Source organism: Haliaeetus leucocephalus, unplaced genomic scaffold (genome assembly GCF_000737465.1).
Source record: "Haliaeetus leucocephalus isolate CR32 unplaced genomic scaffold, Haliaeetus_leucocephalus-4.0 Scaffold702, whole genome shotgun sequence".
Taxonomy (NCBI): Eukaryota; Metazoa; Chordata; class Aves; order Accipitriformes; family Accipitridae; genus Haliaeetus; species Haliaeetus leucocephalus.
In genome coordinates, this window is record NW_010973138.1 from 3,177,706 (window position 1) to 3,194,859 (window position 17,154).

The window sequence follows — 17,154 nt, forward strand, 5'->3', positions numbered from 1 at the left end:
CTGTTGGTGGCCAGTACAAACCCTGTTTGCCTAAGGTTTGATGCAGTCAGATGAAGGTTTCTTGTAATTAACACAACCTATAAATTGCATTAGGAAATTCTGCATTGTTTAAAAACAGAACATGATAAAATACTGCCTTGTGTCAACAATAACAACAAAAAAACCATCAGCTGGAGGCATGGTAACAAGCCTGCAGTAAAAGAAGGGGAGAAGCATTTTCTAATATTTAGTGAAGCAGCCACTTTCTTCTCCCTTAAGAACACTTTGCTGCACCAGCACCTAATGTAATGCTTGTCACTGCCCCTTATTTGACATGCTGAGTCACTGTCTATCTTCAACTTTTATTAAAACCAAATAAATGTCCCCCACAGAAGGAGAGCAGTGCATACCTTTGTGCCTGGAGGAGGAGCAAGACCCAGGAACGAATAAATAATATTTTCTTCCTTAGCAGAGAAAAAGGATTCAAAATCCTAAAAAAGGAACAAACAAACAACAGAGAATTGGTAACAAAAATCAAACAAAAAGCACAGGAGGAAGAGACTAGCCCAAGCAAATCTTTCTTATATTGATGAGAATGACTATGCATTTGTACAAGTGCCTACATTATATAAGGCCCAGGAAGAAAACTCAGATAAAGGAAGTTTCATACTGGCTGGCAAAATGATCAAATGGGCAAATCTCTTCAGAGATTTACACTTTAATTATATCACATCTATGTCAGAATCAGATAAAATTAAGCATCTCATTTTAATGTGCCTCAGCTGTACACACCAAAGCAAAGCTATCCCCCTTTAAACGTTAAAATAAAATTTGCTGTGAATAAGAACACAAAATAGGCCCTCAAAACCCTGGACAGCTTTATGGCAAATAAAAGGCAACAGTCAACATAACAGCACAAGTGAAATGATAATGATGAAACTGTTTATTTGAAAGAAAAGCATTCTGGTTAGAATGCAGTTACTTTTCAGCCAAACTTGGCAAAGGACTGTGTTGTTCCCTCTGACATATATGCACCAGCCAAAATGTCTTGTCCACATGTGAACTGAAGTTATAAATCATTATGTTAAATGCCTGTTTTCTCTTCAGTGCTAATATAACTGAAAACACTTGAGGGATGGCTCCTATCCTACCATCTAGAACTTGCATGGTCTTTACTGTATTCACCTGTACAACTTTCCTATCAATTAAGGAAGGTCTGCTATCACTAGTTTGTTACTGGGGAGTTCATGGCTCACATCTTACACAGGTAAAAATCAACATGTATTTAAGATCTCAGCAGAAACTCTGGTCATAAGTGACTGGCCCACAATCACACAGCAGCTCTGTGTAGGACAGGGGACTGAACGCATGTCTGCCGAGTCCTAGACTACTGCCTTGACTACGTCATCATCCTCCTTCTTATCCCAAGTAACTCCAGAACTAGAAACCTGTAAATAATAAGGTGCTGAGTCATCCTTGAGACTTGTTTGTGAAGCTGGGTTAGGACCTGAGTTGTTTTATTGGACTGTTTTAGCATTTCTAGAGAATGAATTATTGCCCAAGGGTAATCCTAGGGAAAGGCTGGAGTGGATGGTTTAGAAGACACCTTAATATCAACAAGACTGGAATCAATGACATTTCAGTCCAGTTTGAAAGAGGTAACATAGCTTAACAGACAGGATAAATGACCGCCTCTTTCACTGATTTACCTAAGAGACAGATTGGCTTTCACACAGACCTAGCTACAGGCAATGGGAACTGTCCAGTCTGGGAGAAGCCCCAGAGCACTTTTTGCCCTGACCAGGCAGAATACCTGCTGCTGTTCCAGGCCACCCATTTCTCAAACCATGTCTTTGTTGTTTTCATGTTGCTGTGGGGTTCTCCTTCTTATCTAACCCAGGTCCACCCTAAGTATTTAAGAAAGCCAGTGTCTGAAGTCTAACCCATAAACTTAGGAGCAATACAGCAAACAAGAACACGAGGATTTTCTGCAATTCAAAGGGCTGGAATTTGACATGGGCCTTTGTCAGGCCATACAAACACAGGAAACTTGTGTCCTCCTGCATACCACATACTCGTAAAACAGCCTAAGCAAACTATGGCACAACATGTCAATAGCTGGGAAACAAAGAGAAGACTATAACAAGGAAGGGCCATGAAGTGGCCTTGGTATTTTATACATCTTGTTAGTTCCTCCGCAGAGGAAAAGCAGCAAATATTGTAAGTGTACTAAAAATCTCTGGAGACACACAGCCTTGTAGATAACCAGACCTGAGAGCACAGGCAAGTGGTGTGAATGACCAGATGAACCCCTTATCAGAAGAGGATACAACCTTCTATCATATCAGGTACACCTTGGCAACTGGTAGTGTACAATGACATCCCACAGTAAATGCGGTATCTCACAGTAAATGGAAGGTCAATTACCTTGCTTACACTGAGAAGCAAGCTATTATGTATTTAGCATGGAGTAAAAGCATGACTACAGTGACCATGGAATAGTTTTTCTATTGTATATTTGCACTCTTACTTTCTTAATGGTGACTTGTTCACATCTCCATTCACTGAATGACCAAAGATAACTGTTCCCAAGGCAGGCAGTAAGAAAAATGAGCAGTAACAATTTATTTCAGGTATGCAATAATATTATACCTGTATGAGAAGACGTAAAAGGTCTAGGCAGAGGCTAATGGTGTCATTTGTCTTTGGAACTAGTCTTTGAAAAATACAGTGAAAGATATTTAAAAAAAAATCAATGAGTTTTTCTTTATGATATGAGTGAAAATGCACATATACACTCTATGCCAGCATCCTTTGTATGACCACTGTGGAAATGCCAGACAGCAAAACAGCAAACTCCAATTCAACATCAGTGGAAAGTTCTTCCCCGCATGAGTGGTATGGCACAACATCAGAGCGCACAGAGAGGGCATGGAAACACCATCCTTGGAGACTTTTGAAACCCAGATGGCCAAAGCCCAAAGCAATATAAGCTAACTTTAAAGCTATCCTCGCTTTGAGCTGCAGGCTGGACTGCAGACCTCCAGAGGTCCCTACGATTTCTGTATATTTGACTTTAGCAGCTATATGAAGCATGAAATAAAAGTCTTACCTAATAATTCAGAGATTCTTTAAAAAAAGTATGTACATGGGTAGTTTATTCTATGGATTTCAGTTTACAGAGAAAAGCATAGATTTCAGTTTACAGAGAAAACCAGAAGTTTATATTCCATTTCTTTGCTAGTTTTCCAGGGCTTTTTGTTAAGAAAAACAAAGACAAGAGCAACAGAGTGCTCAATATATTTAGAAAGTGACACAGATGCAGATGTCTGTCTAGACATGAGCAAAGAAGCAGCTTAAGAAAAAGATCAAATAAGATCATAATTGCCAACACTGATGGATTAGAATGGATACTTGAAATTGGTGCTATAGCCAGGCATACAAAATGAATCCATTTCTAATCTGTTTCTTCAAGTGGCAATACCAAAGATCTGAAAGAAAAATAGGATTCAAGCTATTTATAAGTAAGTCTTAAGCTTCTCTGACCTCATGGAAAAGCTGTTCACGGTGTATTTTCATAAATGCCTCCATAAGAAACCTCCATTTTACTGTACAATTTAGGAAGTGAAGCAGCTCTTCAGCATCAGCCAGAAGATGCAGATACTTTTACGTATCAGCAGAAAAGGAGATTAGCAACAGGACTGCATTTACTTGCTCATTATGTCAGTCTGTTACAGCATGAAAAGGAAGCCTCCTCACCAGTCCCCAGAATCCCCTCTTCCCTTACCTCCACGCCCAAAATTTCACTGAACTGCAGAAGAAGGGATTGGAGAAGATCTCAAAGGACCATTTCTCCAAGGTAGGAACCACGACGCTATTCCTGATAGGTGTTTCTCCAATCCATTGGTAATGACCTTTAATTAGATAATGAGATTATCTCCTGACAACTACATATTTTTTTCTAATGTCTGACTTAAAGTCTCTTTGCTGCATTTTTTGCGCATTATATCTTGTCCCACCTCCAGTGGGTGTGGAGCAGTCATATTTACAAAATCCTAGAACCACAGGATGGTTGGTGGTGAGAGGTGGAAAGACACCTCAGTAGACCACCTCTAGTCCAACCTCCTGCTCAAAGCAGGGTCAATACTGAATTCAGACCAATAATTAATTCCTTTTTGCTGCAGCCCTTAAAATATTTGAAGGTTGTCATGTCTCTCTCCAAATCCCTCTTTCTCAGGGTGAGGAAGGAAATCTTTTATCTTGAATTTTCATCTCCCAAGGCCAGTGGTCCCAGGCAAGCATGCTGCTAAAGCATATACACATGCACATGTGTGAATGGGAATGAAACATACAGGACAATCAATAGGAAGAGAAGTGAGGGAAAAGAGTGATCTCAGAAAGGAGAATGATGAGTAATGAAGTGTAACAAGTTTGACCTAAAACCAAAGGACTATCTGGGAATGAAGAAAGGAAAAAATCAGTAGGAAGGAGAAAGAGAAAATGTCTTACAAAAAAATAGGTGTAAAGAGCTTGACTTGTTTAGCATAGCAAAATGAAGCTTAATAGAGGATATGATTCCCATTTAAAAATACATTGGGCTAGAGCTGTTTAAGCTAAAGGGTGATTTTGGCATGCCAGGAAATGGTTATAAAGTGGCTTCATTTACCCAGGCTACAAATTTGAAGGTTTCTAGATGCCACGAGTCTGAGGCCCTTGAAGACTGTACTAATAAGAGCAACATATTTTAAAGGCATTTTCATGAATTCAAAATACTGGATTGGAGTCCATGACTCAGACAGAACTTTGCAATTTGCAGCCCTATTTTTAATAAAGCAGCTGAGGGCAAAGGAAGTGGTATACAGGGGAAGAGTTAAGATATACCATGTAAACTTTAAACAGCATAAAACAGTTCTGGATTTCAGAATGATGGGTCTGTTGGACCTGCACAGATTATGCAGGGAAGTAGAATGCAAATCCCCAGCTTTATATTGTAGACATGTTGCAGAAGACATCATGTCACTTGGAGGAATTTTGCACCAGTCTGCCAGCCTCTGGCCATGTTCTCAACTAGCCCACATAATCCCACTTCACACTCACTGTGCAGTTCCCTTAAGGCACCTTCCCCTGAGGAGAAGGATAAGGCTCATGTACTGATATGGATCTCCTTAACTTATTTATTTTGAAATAATGATGCTATAAATTAATCTTTGTTATGCACCTACTGGGATCATTAGCTATGAGCTCTGAGGGCTGGGTACATTAGAACTCCGGAGACTTTTAGACTAATTGTAAATTTGATTTACTTTTTAAATCAGTAGCTGCAACCCCTTTCCACATGGAGATGCCTTTGCAAAGGACTCTGTCTTAACTTAAATTTATTTCAAGATGTAGATTATCTGGCTTCCTGAAATAGCTTCAGACATGGAGTTAAAACAGTATATTTATCATTTACTGGCAAGGCTGACCAGCTGAAACATTTTGTAAGGCAATTACTCTTTAATTCACTATATAACCTCTCCAGGGAATATCAGAAATATTTATAGCAACATTGGCTGCCACAAAATCCAGAGTAAGATATATCAAAATATACCTTTTATTTGTGCAGACTGGATGTTGAAATGCACATGAACTCTAACCTACCAAGTTCTCTTTTAAGATTCCTGTGAGAAAATGAGGAAACAATTGCACTCCATTATTCATACTAGCAACTTTTGTTCTGAGAGCACTGAAGTTAATTCTGAAAACTTAGTGGCATGTAAATCCCTTCTGTCTCAAAACAACCTTTGCAGTAGTTCACACTGGATTTGTGGAGTAACTTAAAACTGGGCTCACTATGTGATCTGCGTTTCAGAGTACTTTGCAAGTTCATTTCAGCGATCATATCAGAGTACTTTCCAGACTGTATTTCCATCCAGACTATAAGAAAAAACTGTCTCAGATATCTCTTCTGATTCATGATTCTAATATTCATGCTGATACAGTATGAGCTATCACTGATTTGAACAAACTCTCTCAAGAGAAATAACATTTTACAAGCATATATGAAAATATAAAAGCATTTGATGAGCGTTACAATTTCTGTTATGAAGAGTTGGATATTTATTGAATAAGCAATATAATTTCAAAAATTCAAACCACATACTAGAAATATTCCAGTCAACTATAATTCCTATTTATTTGTATAATATAATGGAAAAGAAAGATTCCTGTCCACAACCCCTGGTGCCTCAGACATCTGCTTGACTTCCTAGCAACCCAGATGAGTCTGTGTCAAACAAACAAAATACCAACACTCACCATGCAAAATTAACTGAAAGTTCAAGAAGCAAAGTGCAATACAGCTAGAGATAGCACATCAGCCTTGCTATGAACGCTAGTCTTGAGTAGCTTGGTATTGTCAAACGACATAATTGGGCATTTACTACTCCAAGTGCAGCTGAGCTGTCCTCATAATCTACATTTGGTTATCCTGAGGTACTGTGTGAAGAAGCCATAGTATCACCTAGGCAGTACTGCCTTTGGTTTTCAGGAGCTGAAGTGAGAGTGCAGGCAGAGAGCCAAAAGCAGGACAACTTGTGAGTGAGCTACACAGCAGGAGGGAGGAGAGCGTGAGAGGAAAACACAGAGCTCCTCGCAGGTGGCAAACTCCATGCCTTGCAGTGAGCTCTGGGTCCTGCATAGGCTCTGGGTCTGCGGGGGATAATCCATACAGTCTGTTAAGCAGAGTTTCTCTAGTCAGTTTTCCTTCCATGCGTATTTTTCTGTTAAAAAGGAGTAATCTTTTGTTTCATTGCTTTTCTGCGCCTAAAAAAATGTTTTCTAAGAATTGTTCTTTCAACGTGAATCTCAAATTTTCTTAAGGAGTTTGTCTGATGCTTCCTACTAACAGAAAAGAGTCACCTTCTCTGAAAGAAGACTTTCTGAAGGTATTTAAATTTCCAAACGGTTTCTTACCCCACAGTACCGCTCCTCGTTGAAGATCTGTGGAGGGAGAGGAATTCCATTCTGAGGCTTTTTTTCACCTGGGACATTCTCTCTCATCCATTTCCTGTTGTCCTCATCACCTGCTATGTCCATTTGCTGAAAGTCAATCTTGTTGGCCTCTAAAAAGCCAACTACTTCTTGCTGTTTCTTTTTGATCTAGTTAGGAAAGAGGAAAACAAAATTCCTTCTTTAAAAAGAAAATCGTTTTCTAAAAGCAATTGCTATTACAAGCAGAACTAATGCAAGTATGTCAAGTTGGATCCACTACTCCAGTAGGTCCCAAACTTTTTGAAGCTGAGATTCAACACTGCTTCTCAGCACCCACAGCACTGCAATTACTTCCCCCTGCCTCCCCCCAGCTTCTTTCTTTCCTCCCTGGAAGCAGTCATACCTCCATCTAAGAAATGAGGCTCAGCAGGGAGCCTCCTACTCCGTTCCCAGATCTATGAGTGTGGTCTACAAATACCTAAACTAATCCTGCCTAAAGTCAGCACAGGTCTGAGAATGTACATATTCTCCTCAACATGTAACAGTCTCCTTTTTCCTACTCATTACATACGACATTTAGCTTTCCATGAGCCACATGTTTTTCTCTGTCCCTGTTCTTTAATGCTGGGCATAATTAAATACAAGTGAAAGCTCAATGAAAATCCAGTACAGCTTAACTCCTGTGCTTGGATATTTCCCACATTACAGAATGATGTTCCAGTTGGACCATGAAGAATATATTACATACAAATAAAGCATGTCATACACAGCTTCTGTGCCACCTAAAATTCAGTCACGGCCCTTATTGCCCTTGATACTAGTTCTGTACAGACCTAGGATGCAAGCATCAACCTCATAACCTATCCATTTACTTTGAAGTTGTAATACTCACTATACTTCTCTACTAAAGGAATGCTACGCCTAAACAACATTTAAAGAACTATATGTCTAACTTCTCTAAGAGCTGCAAGGTCAAACTTTAGCCCTACAAATACTGCAGCATTTGAAGCAAGCACTGTTTGGACTGATCTATACAAATTCTCTCAAGCTGCTCTTTGGTCACAGACAACTGAATTACTATCTAGCACAATCACGTTCCAGACATGACTCTCTTCTCCCAGTCAAGCTACTCCATGCAGCAAGTTAGTGTCTTATATAGACAGTAGCTAGAACGATGTATCAAGGTAATTTTTACAAATGAGCCATCATATGATTTGAAACCATGTCTTTCACAAGTCAGACATCTGAACAACTGAATTTAAAGTGACACCAAACTAGTGTAAATCAGTCTGAGACGGACAATGATATGAGAAATAATTAATGATTATGTATTTCTATAATCTAATAAACCTGAAAAGCTGAAGTGGAGTGATAGCCTATTATATTGGAAGAATGAATTTTCATGACTGAGGATAAAATTTCTTTTTCTTGTTTAAATAAGGAAGTACCTATCTATACAGCTATGCTTGCTTATAAAAAATAACAAACATAAAATGCTGTACATTTTTATGACAACAACAGAGGTTTATGGTGAGCTAAAAAAAGTATATCACTTTGAATGGAAACACTAATCCAAAGCGTTCAAAAGCCATGCAGTTGACAGATCTCAAAAGTGCTCATTTACATTCTTATTTTCCCTTTTTAAACAGAGGCCATGTTCGTAATGGCTATTTAGCTGCACAGTTATTTGCAGAACACGTTCAGGTGACAGAAAGGATTACTTGAGCGACATTCATTGGAGGAAGTGGCAGGATAATGTTTGCATAAATGGTTAATAAAATCTGCATGAGCCAGTACTAAGAGTTTCACCACATGCTCTGAAAGCCAGTGCACTGAAGTGCTGTCAGCTGCAATTTCAGCGTCAGCTTGTCTCTTTGGACACAGGCACTGAAGCAGATATGGCTCCTGGAATAGCTAGTGTCCTGGACAGATAGTGCCTCTGAGGAGATAATGGAAACTGAGCTATAGATTCTGTGCTCCCTTGCTTTTAGAATTAAACCTGGATAAACAATTTTTCTTCAGCTTGAGTTTCATAATACACAGGAGGTTCAGCCAGCACCAGGACAGAAAGCAAAAATTAGGAGAGGGTTGCGTGAAAAATGAATGTTGGGGAAAAATAAAAAGTTACATGCAATTATGCCTGCATAAGGAAAAGGGAAGATGTTTCTCATTATGATAACAACAATAAACTATGCAGAAGATGTACTATGTCTTAAGGCTTACAATTACTAGGGTTTAGGCAGAGCAGAAGACTTGGGACATGCTATGTATGAAACCATAAAGCAAGCCTCTGCTGTGGCTGGCACTAGGTAGCTGGGCAACCGAAAGAATCTCTCCAGCAAACAGCACTCAGAGAGGGAATCTTCCAGGACGTAACAACACAGAGGACACGGAACGTATTTTCCCAGAATGGATGAGCTTGCAGGAGCTTGTTTGTGCCCTCACTTGTGTCTGGTGGCATGGGAAGAATTCAGATTACTTGGGCATAGATTCCTTGGGAAGTGGTGGTGAGCAGGATATTATTTCATCAATGTCATTTTGCCTTTCAACAAAGTTTAAGTTCCACCATCCCTAGCTGCTGGTCCCTTAAAATATGAAAAAAAACTGTTTCAAATAAACATTATCTAGCTAGAGTGTAAGAGCTACAGGTAATATTAGTTTCACCTGATGCATAATTAAATATTATCATCTATATCCTCACAATCCAGAGCATTCGTGTTGACCAACTGCCTATAGCAGAAGCAAACAGTACAATAGTCAACAACTTATAGCAAGAGGAACATTAATGTTGATAGGCAGAGTTGCTGTAGCTTCTGGTTTTAACACCACATGGACAACATATTCCTGATAATTATTCTTATTTATCACACTCTAACTTCTGATTTGACTTGAAATTGATTTGAAATTTGAGCTCAGGTTTATATATGACTAGATTCAGTCACGCATGACAAACCCCTACCCTGTATTTTAGAGGACATAATTCAAATAGCCTGCATTTTCCTCAGTTTTTCTGAGACCTACAGATCTGAAGGTAGGCAAGTTCATAAAATGTCACCAGCAATGCTGGGAATAAAAGGATTTTGGAGGTGCCCTAACTGTGAGCAGCAGTAAGCAAGAACTTGGAAGACATCCTCTCTGTAAGACACAATCCCCCTTTCTCCCGTGATTCACGGTACTTTAGAACCTTGCAGGATATTACCCATTTCTAAACACCTCTGTGGCTAGTAACAAAATTATTTTATTTTTTTTATCGCTTGCTTCAAGCCAAGCATTTAGTACTGTTTAGCGCTATAAATAAGTGTCTCCACTTCTGCTTGCCTTAATGAATAGTTCAATATCAGCTAAGTATGGAGAAGAAAGATAATAAAGCTAAACTTATTTAAAATAAATTTCTGAATCATTGAGGGGAAAAACATGGACTGCAGATTTGCTCTAGAGCCACAGTGAATTATACCATCCAAGCAGCTGATCCAGAGCATCAGAATGTTACTGGGTTCATGGCATTCACTTTTAGGAAGTATTTATTAACATGATAACCCGTTGCAATTAGTAGCAGTGTGACTGTGTAGTATATAGAGTAGAAACTTTTTTCATTCTTTACCAATGATCCTCTGCTGATTTACACCATAGGATGTTTGGCCCATCTTATTTTGAAATTCAAAATGAACAACATGCATTTGATCAGGATCAGACACACTGAAGAGAGCACAGTGCTACTAGGACAACTTAGACTTCCAATTTAAGCTCTTTAGGGATTAAATTCATTCTTCTCAGGAAAAGCTGTACAAGGCTGATACAAAATTTGTTTTTAATAGGATTTTAGTGATATATTGGGGTTTGTGCTGGCTCCTTGCACAAGTGAGTTTTATTTTATATATACCAAAACTCATTAAAGGTTCATTGAAAGGATACCTTCCATCATTTTAATCAGCAAATGTGGAAAACTACTCCTGCTGAACATTGTGTTTACTTGGCATTGCAATTATGTATCAGTAATCTGAACACATGCTGCCTTCTGAGCTATACATACACCCAACACACCAGAAAAGAGGAAATACAGAGGCATATTGCAGTGTAAAGATGCCATACCCTTCCTTCCAGTATATGTCTGGGATCTCACTAACAGCTTTTGTGGGTTGCTAACATACAGTGGAGATGGCATTAATAAGCTTAAAACCTATTACAGTTCACTGGCATTAGCTATCTTTCTTAGCAGTAATAAACCACAGCAGCAATGCTAAACAGCTCAAAATGGCTGGATAAAGCTCGCATGTTGCTCAGTGTTCCATGTAGCATAAACATCCATCCCTTCACTGCAGTCCAAGAGGAAAGGAGTTAGTTATACCTGCTAGCTGGGAGGAGATAAAAGGAATGTGTATAGCAGAGGAAAGATCTTGGTTCAACTAGCGTTAAATATACAATACGCTTAGTTTTAATTGTGTAAGTGATCTCTGAATATCAGTGTTTATTCAAAGCTCTCATACAACTGCCTTGCTGAACTACAGCCCCAATCCTATAGGTGGAGTGGCAACAGCTCGAGGCACATGAGGTGGTGATGGCCCCACCACACATACTGAACGTCCGCACTGGGATTTCGGTCACGGTCACAACTTCCCCCAGAAAATGGGTAAGTGGCAAAGGAGGTAGAGACAAGTCTTCTCTGGCCAACCAAAGGAGACCAAAAGAGGAGACCAAGCAGGAGCGGAAAGACTGCCAGTCCACAGCATATGGCAATTCATAAAGCCACTTGAGCAGTAACTGCTAGATTACAAATTACCAAACCTGCAGTTTCCAACCCCTTCTTCTTTTTTTCCCTTGCATCTGACATTTCTTATAAAAAAAAGGAATGCTAAAATGTCAATAGTAAATTTAGTGTCAGGGTTAGCAATAGGCTGGTGAGACAAGCTGATGAGAGAACTGCAAACTTCATCAGCCATATTCCAATTTGAATTTTAGTGAATGACCCCCAGTTCATTTTCTAGAGATGATGGCTCCATGAACAGGAGGTGCTTTTTGGAGCTTTTCAACTCTGGAAACTTCTTAAAGACATGGAGCTGGTGTCAGAGAGACAGAGATGTAGTTACAGCTATGTGCAAGCACCAGCCAGTTTGTTTAGCCATGTCACTGGGAGTGAGTGACTGCCAAAGGAAAACTGCAATCTGAGCTCATCTGGGAACTGGATATAAAAGGAAACAGTCCTTTCCCGGTTCCCACCTCCCACGGACTTCCAACCTTCCTACTATTCACATGCCCTTCCCTTCAGCTGATACACTATGCTGACAGCTACAGCAGTAGACCTCAATACTAAAAATCATCAGTATAGCATTTCAGGAGACACACCACACACACACACACCCCCCCGAAAAAAAACAACAAACCAACCCAAGGAAAAACAAAACCAACAACAACAACAAACAGGGAAAGGGAGGGGGGGGGGGAAGAATTTTTTTCTGCATAACTTTATTCAGCTTATTTTGGCTCCAGGCTCTTTCTTAGGCAGAGCTCCCATTTTGCAGGAGCAGTGTCCTAAAGTATATTTTAAAAACAAATACGTTAATTTCTACTGTAAACAATCTACCTTAGCTTTTGTGCAAATACAATATCCACTTTTTCCTTCTTCAGTGAATATATATTGCATGTACTTTTTCAAACAGAAGTAAATCTATTAAGTGACAGATAATTTATATGTAAATGTTATAACTGTAGTAAAGCCTCGCATGCAAGCAAGCTACATTACCAGGAATTCTCTACATCTTGAGCAGCTTTCAAGAATAAGGTGATCAGTGCAGACTAGAAGAAATCCAGTGTTTTTTTCTCACATGCAAACTCAGGCTGTCCTGGCATCTTCCAGGCTAATTTACCAACCTGATCCCAGCAGAAAGATGAGTATGTCAAATGAGACACCTACCGCTGTAGACCCCGAAGATGTGGCTACAAAGACTTTGATCACCATGTTGACAGTGATGAAAATGAATCAGCAGAGCACGCCTGCTATCCACAAGTCACCACAGTCCCAAGAGGAATCCAAGTGTTCGGCACCTCCTGGGCTAACCCACGTCCTAAATGAATGCCTCCCTCCAGCAATCCAGCAGCTTTGGCCTCTCCCTCTCCCCGCTGTCCCGGGTTTTCCCACTCAATTGGCTCTTAGGTATTTTGGGATGATGGGCCAGCAGAGGATTGGTTAGTAAGAGGAGCCATAGCAAGGGTTTGCACCTGCCCCTGGCCTTATTGCATTAGATTGACAGGGTGGCAGTCCAAAAAAGGCAAAGGAGAGTAGTGCACCAATGAGACAGGGCTGGAGAAATATTTGGGAGAGGGGGAAGGGACAAGTGAGAAGGGACAAGAGACAGGGAGCTGGCAACTTAGCCCTGGGGGCGACCACAAAGCTGTGGGTAACGTTTAGTGTTGCATGGGCACTGTGACAGCTACCTCCTGCATAAAAGGGCTTGCACCCTCTCCCTGACCACAACAAGGAGGCTTCAGAGTTATAGCTGCAAATTTTACATTATAAAAGGGGAAGGAGGACGGGGAGGGCAGGGGGAGCATAGATGCAGATGTAATTATAGCAGAGATCATATTAAAATAAGTCTCAGTTACAAACACTCTCAGCTTTAAAGAATTCAGATCATCATCCACACTGCAGGGCTCAGGGACTTCTCTGAAATAAAGATGTGTCAGTACACTTCCTAATACTGAGGAGGGCGATTTGGCCAATTCTATGTATCCAGAACCCATTGTTGTATTTTCTCCTTCTTTTTGCATCACCAGTGAAAATTGCCAGGGCACAAGGTGCAAGAGGAGGTCCAGAATATTTGGTAAAAAATATCCCATTCTACTGTGTTATCCAGGATGTTCTTTTTCCATCTGGTTGTCCCCTTCTACCCCTGAGATGGTCACAATTCAGTGGCTGCCTGCACGTATTTGCTTAAGGAGGTGTCTGAGTATGAAAGGTATTTTAGGAATGTTAAATGGTAAAAGATTACTTTTGAATTTTAAGGGCCAAGTTTGTTTCTGGTGTAAGTGAGCAACATGCCAGTGAGCTCAGTAAAGCTGACCCTGTGTCAGAGGTGAAACTGGCCTAGGTTTTAGAAAGTGCTTACACACATTTCAAATGTTAAAATTGAATATAGCAGTGTCCAATCCTGAAAATACTTTAAATGGAACATAATGTTTTCTCTCCAGGATTGATTAGGTAGGACCAAAGGCACAATAGCAAAGATGATCGTGAAAGTAATTTTTTAGTTTGTGCAAACCATTACGTGAAGTGGAAATGCAGTTTCCCATGCATGGAACAGGGATCCTGAAAAACCTCACTGAAAACTAAAAATAACAGTATGGATAGTTTGCACTGTTTACTGTGGTTCATCATCTGTCATTTCTTTCTTCTTTTGAGAGCCAATAGGAGGTCCAGCAGAAAGAAAACCTGTTAGAATCAGGTACTTTTGGAGTTTTTTCCTGTAAGACAAAACCCCCACCTTAGTGCCAAAACATAAATTATTGCCAGAAGTTATTACACATGCTTGTTTCCCAGGAGATTTTATAAGTATAGCCCAGTAAATTCAACGAAAATGACTGGCCCTTTAGAACATACCGTCTCCAAATTAATTTATTTGGTTACTAGTGCCCTGAAGAAGTACAAAGGATGCAGGGGTCATTAAGCATACTGACAAGCCTTGCAAATATAGCGATACTAATAACTAATACTCAAAGTGGTAAATGTTTGCACCATCAAACATCCACGGTCAGGACTGGGACAAAATTGCCAATTAATGCTCTCTCCTGTCCTACTTCACCCCTGAAATGCCTGCTGAACTACACAGGGAAAAACCAGGATGCGGCCCAAAGCCTCTGCCCACCCAGGGCTTGGCAGGTGAGAACGTTAGGGCACGATTCCCACCGCGTCCAGCCTTGGAGAAAAACATTGCTCTGGCTGCTTTCATTCCTATGGGGTTTTCCCCCTTTTTTCAGCATAAAAACTTTTTATGTAAACCCGAACTGTGAGTTTGGAGCCTGTTGGGTTTGGCCTGTGCGCTCCCAGGGCGCGCGCCACGCCACGCCACACCACCCGCCATGACACGACATGAGGTGAGGTGAGGTGAGGTGCCTCCACGGCCACCCTGAGGCTCCGCGGCCCACAGCCCGCGTGGCAGAGGGACCCGCTGCCTGCACACCACATTGCCAAATTCCCATTAAGGCCTGGGCGGGCTGCAGGAATGGGAGGGTGGAATGATGCCCGCAGACGCCTCGGCAGGGTGCGGGGCGAGGGAAGGGGGCGAGGGGAAGGCGCCGGGGTGGAGGGCGAGGCCGCCGCGCCGGCTGCGACTACAACTCCCAGGGTGCCCCGCGGCCGCCGCTTGCCCCCATGGCAACGGCGACGCGCCTGGCGGCCGAGGAGGCCAGTAATGGCGGCGGCGGCGGGGGAAACGCTCGGGGGCCCGGAGGGGACGGGGCACGCCGGGCGGAGGTGGGGAGGGATGGAGGAAGTTTCTTGAGAGGGCAGAGGGGATGGTGGGATGCCCCGCCTGGGGGTGCCCTGTGGCGAGGGGCTGCTTTCCCGCTCTGGAGAGGGAGAGCAGGGCAGGGCGGTGGCAGGATGGGTGGCAGGGCCTGGGGCTGAGTGTTGGGGCCTGGGGCTGGGTGTTGAGGTGCTGAGTTGGCTGTCGGGGCGGGGTGCTGATTGCCAGGGCGTCGGGGGGGCTGCCAGGGCACGGCAGGCACTTTGAGGCCTCTGAGGAGGTTAGGGGGAGTGGGGTGGCGGTTGGACCCCACCAGCACCCTGGGGAACCCTACGCTCGTGAGGATGGTGGGGGAGCTCTGGCTTGTGTGGACCACACCAGGGAGCTGTTTGGGGCCCTCGGAGGAGCCCGGGGGCAGGTCGGAGGGCCCTGGATACGCCCTCGCCCTTCCCGCATGAGCAGGTGGGCACTGGCACCCAGCTTGGTTCCCCTGGGGCTCAGGGCTCGGCTGTGAGGCCGAGGGACTGCTGCACCATGCTGGTGAGGGAAGTCAGACAGTGTTCTCCCACCAGGACTCCCCCTTCATTTACTTACTCTGGTTTTGCACATGGACTAGAATTAATTCTTCCTGTGACAGCTGTGCAGTTTCTGGATGCTTGAAATGCCATTTTCATCTTTGACAGATAGATTTTGCCCTAATTATTTTTGTTCCTGCATCTTTTCCTTCAATATGCATTCTCTTGGTGTTTGTTCATTTCGGTCCCCCTTCAGCTACTGCTTTTTTTTTCTCCATTTCTGTAGTAATATCTTTCATTTAATTTCTCTGTTTCTTGTCCTTCACCTTTTGATTTTCTATCTTCTCTTTTTCCATTTTATTTACTTCTCAACATCTGCTCTTGAAGCTGGATGGTGAGTTTTGGCCCACACTTCTAGTCAAAACAATTTAAAGCGGTAGTTTGAAATTTAATTTAAGCTAATTTGATTTAAAGACAATTTGGCCAGAAAGTGTTGACAGTGCCAAATCAAATTTAAACAGAAAAACAAACCTATGTACTAAGCTGGTCTTTGCCTCATCCTTATCTTAAAATAAGAGTTCTCATCTCTTAGGGGTTATTGCACTGGCTCAAATTTAGTAGGTCCCTGGGCATTCCTCAGTCCTCCACAGGGAAGGGTTGTTCATGGAAGGGATTGAAGAGTAATGAAACTGGTTTGAGTCAACCTAGAACATTTTGTGCAATCCTAAATTACACTTTTTAATTTTCTTTGGGAGTTATGTAATTCCCCTCTCCCCTTTAAGAAATTTCATTTAATTTAAAATAAAATGCCACCACAAAGCAAAAATGCCAACAAAGGGGTTAGAATGTTCTAAAATTATCTTCTCACGTTTTTAGTGAAGCCTACTTGTTAAAATCCATCTGAACTAAAATATCATTTTAACCCCCCTCAAATTTCTTTTACATAATTGCTATGCCCCTTTTAGATCCCCCCCCCCCCCCCACCCCCCCCCCCCCCAAATATACAACTTATTCTACTACTGGGTAGAATTCTGCATCTATAAAACTATGGTCTGAGTAGTCTTCATGTGCAATTAAGAAAATGAAATGGATCGAACTATATCTCAAGAAATAATTTTTACCAGAACCACAGTGTTTAAATAATGCTGCCAGGAGTATGAAGTAGTCTGTTCTTCTACTCTTCAGTAGCCTCAGCAGGGAAGAAAATTGAGGTGTGACATATTCAGAAAGAC

The 17,154-nt window shown here is 41.7% G+C and overlaps 1 protein-coding gene across 1 annotated transcript in view; it reads right to left on the bottom strand.

Moving 5' to 3' along the window:
* Positions 1 to 12,904, bottom strand: part of SH3BGR (SH3 domain binding glutamate-rich protein) — a 29,215-nt gene extending 16,311 nt beyond the window's left edge. The window contains exons 1-3 of the mRNA XM_010580409.1: positions 12,860 to 12,904; positions 6,934 to 7,119; positions 390 to 470 (exon numbers count right to left, since the gene is read on the bottom strand). Of these exons, the coding sequence (XP_010578711.1) occupies positions 390 to 470; positions 6,934 to 7,119; positions 12,860 to 12,904 (312 nt within the window). The remainder of the gene's footprint in view (positions 1 to 389; positions 471 to 6,933; positions 7,120 to 12,859) is intronic.
* Between the last annotated feature and the right edge of the window lie 4,250 nt (positions 12,905 to 17,154).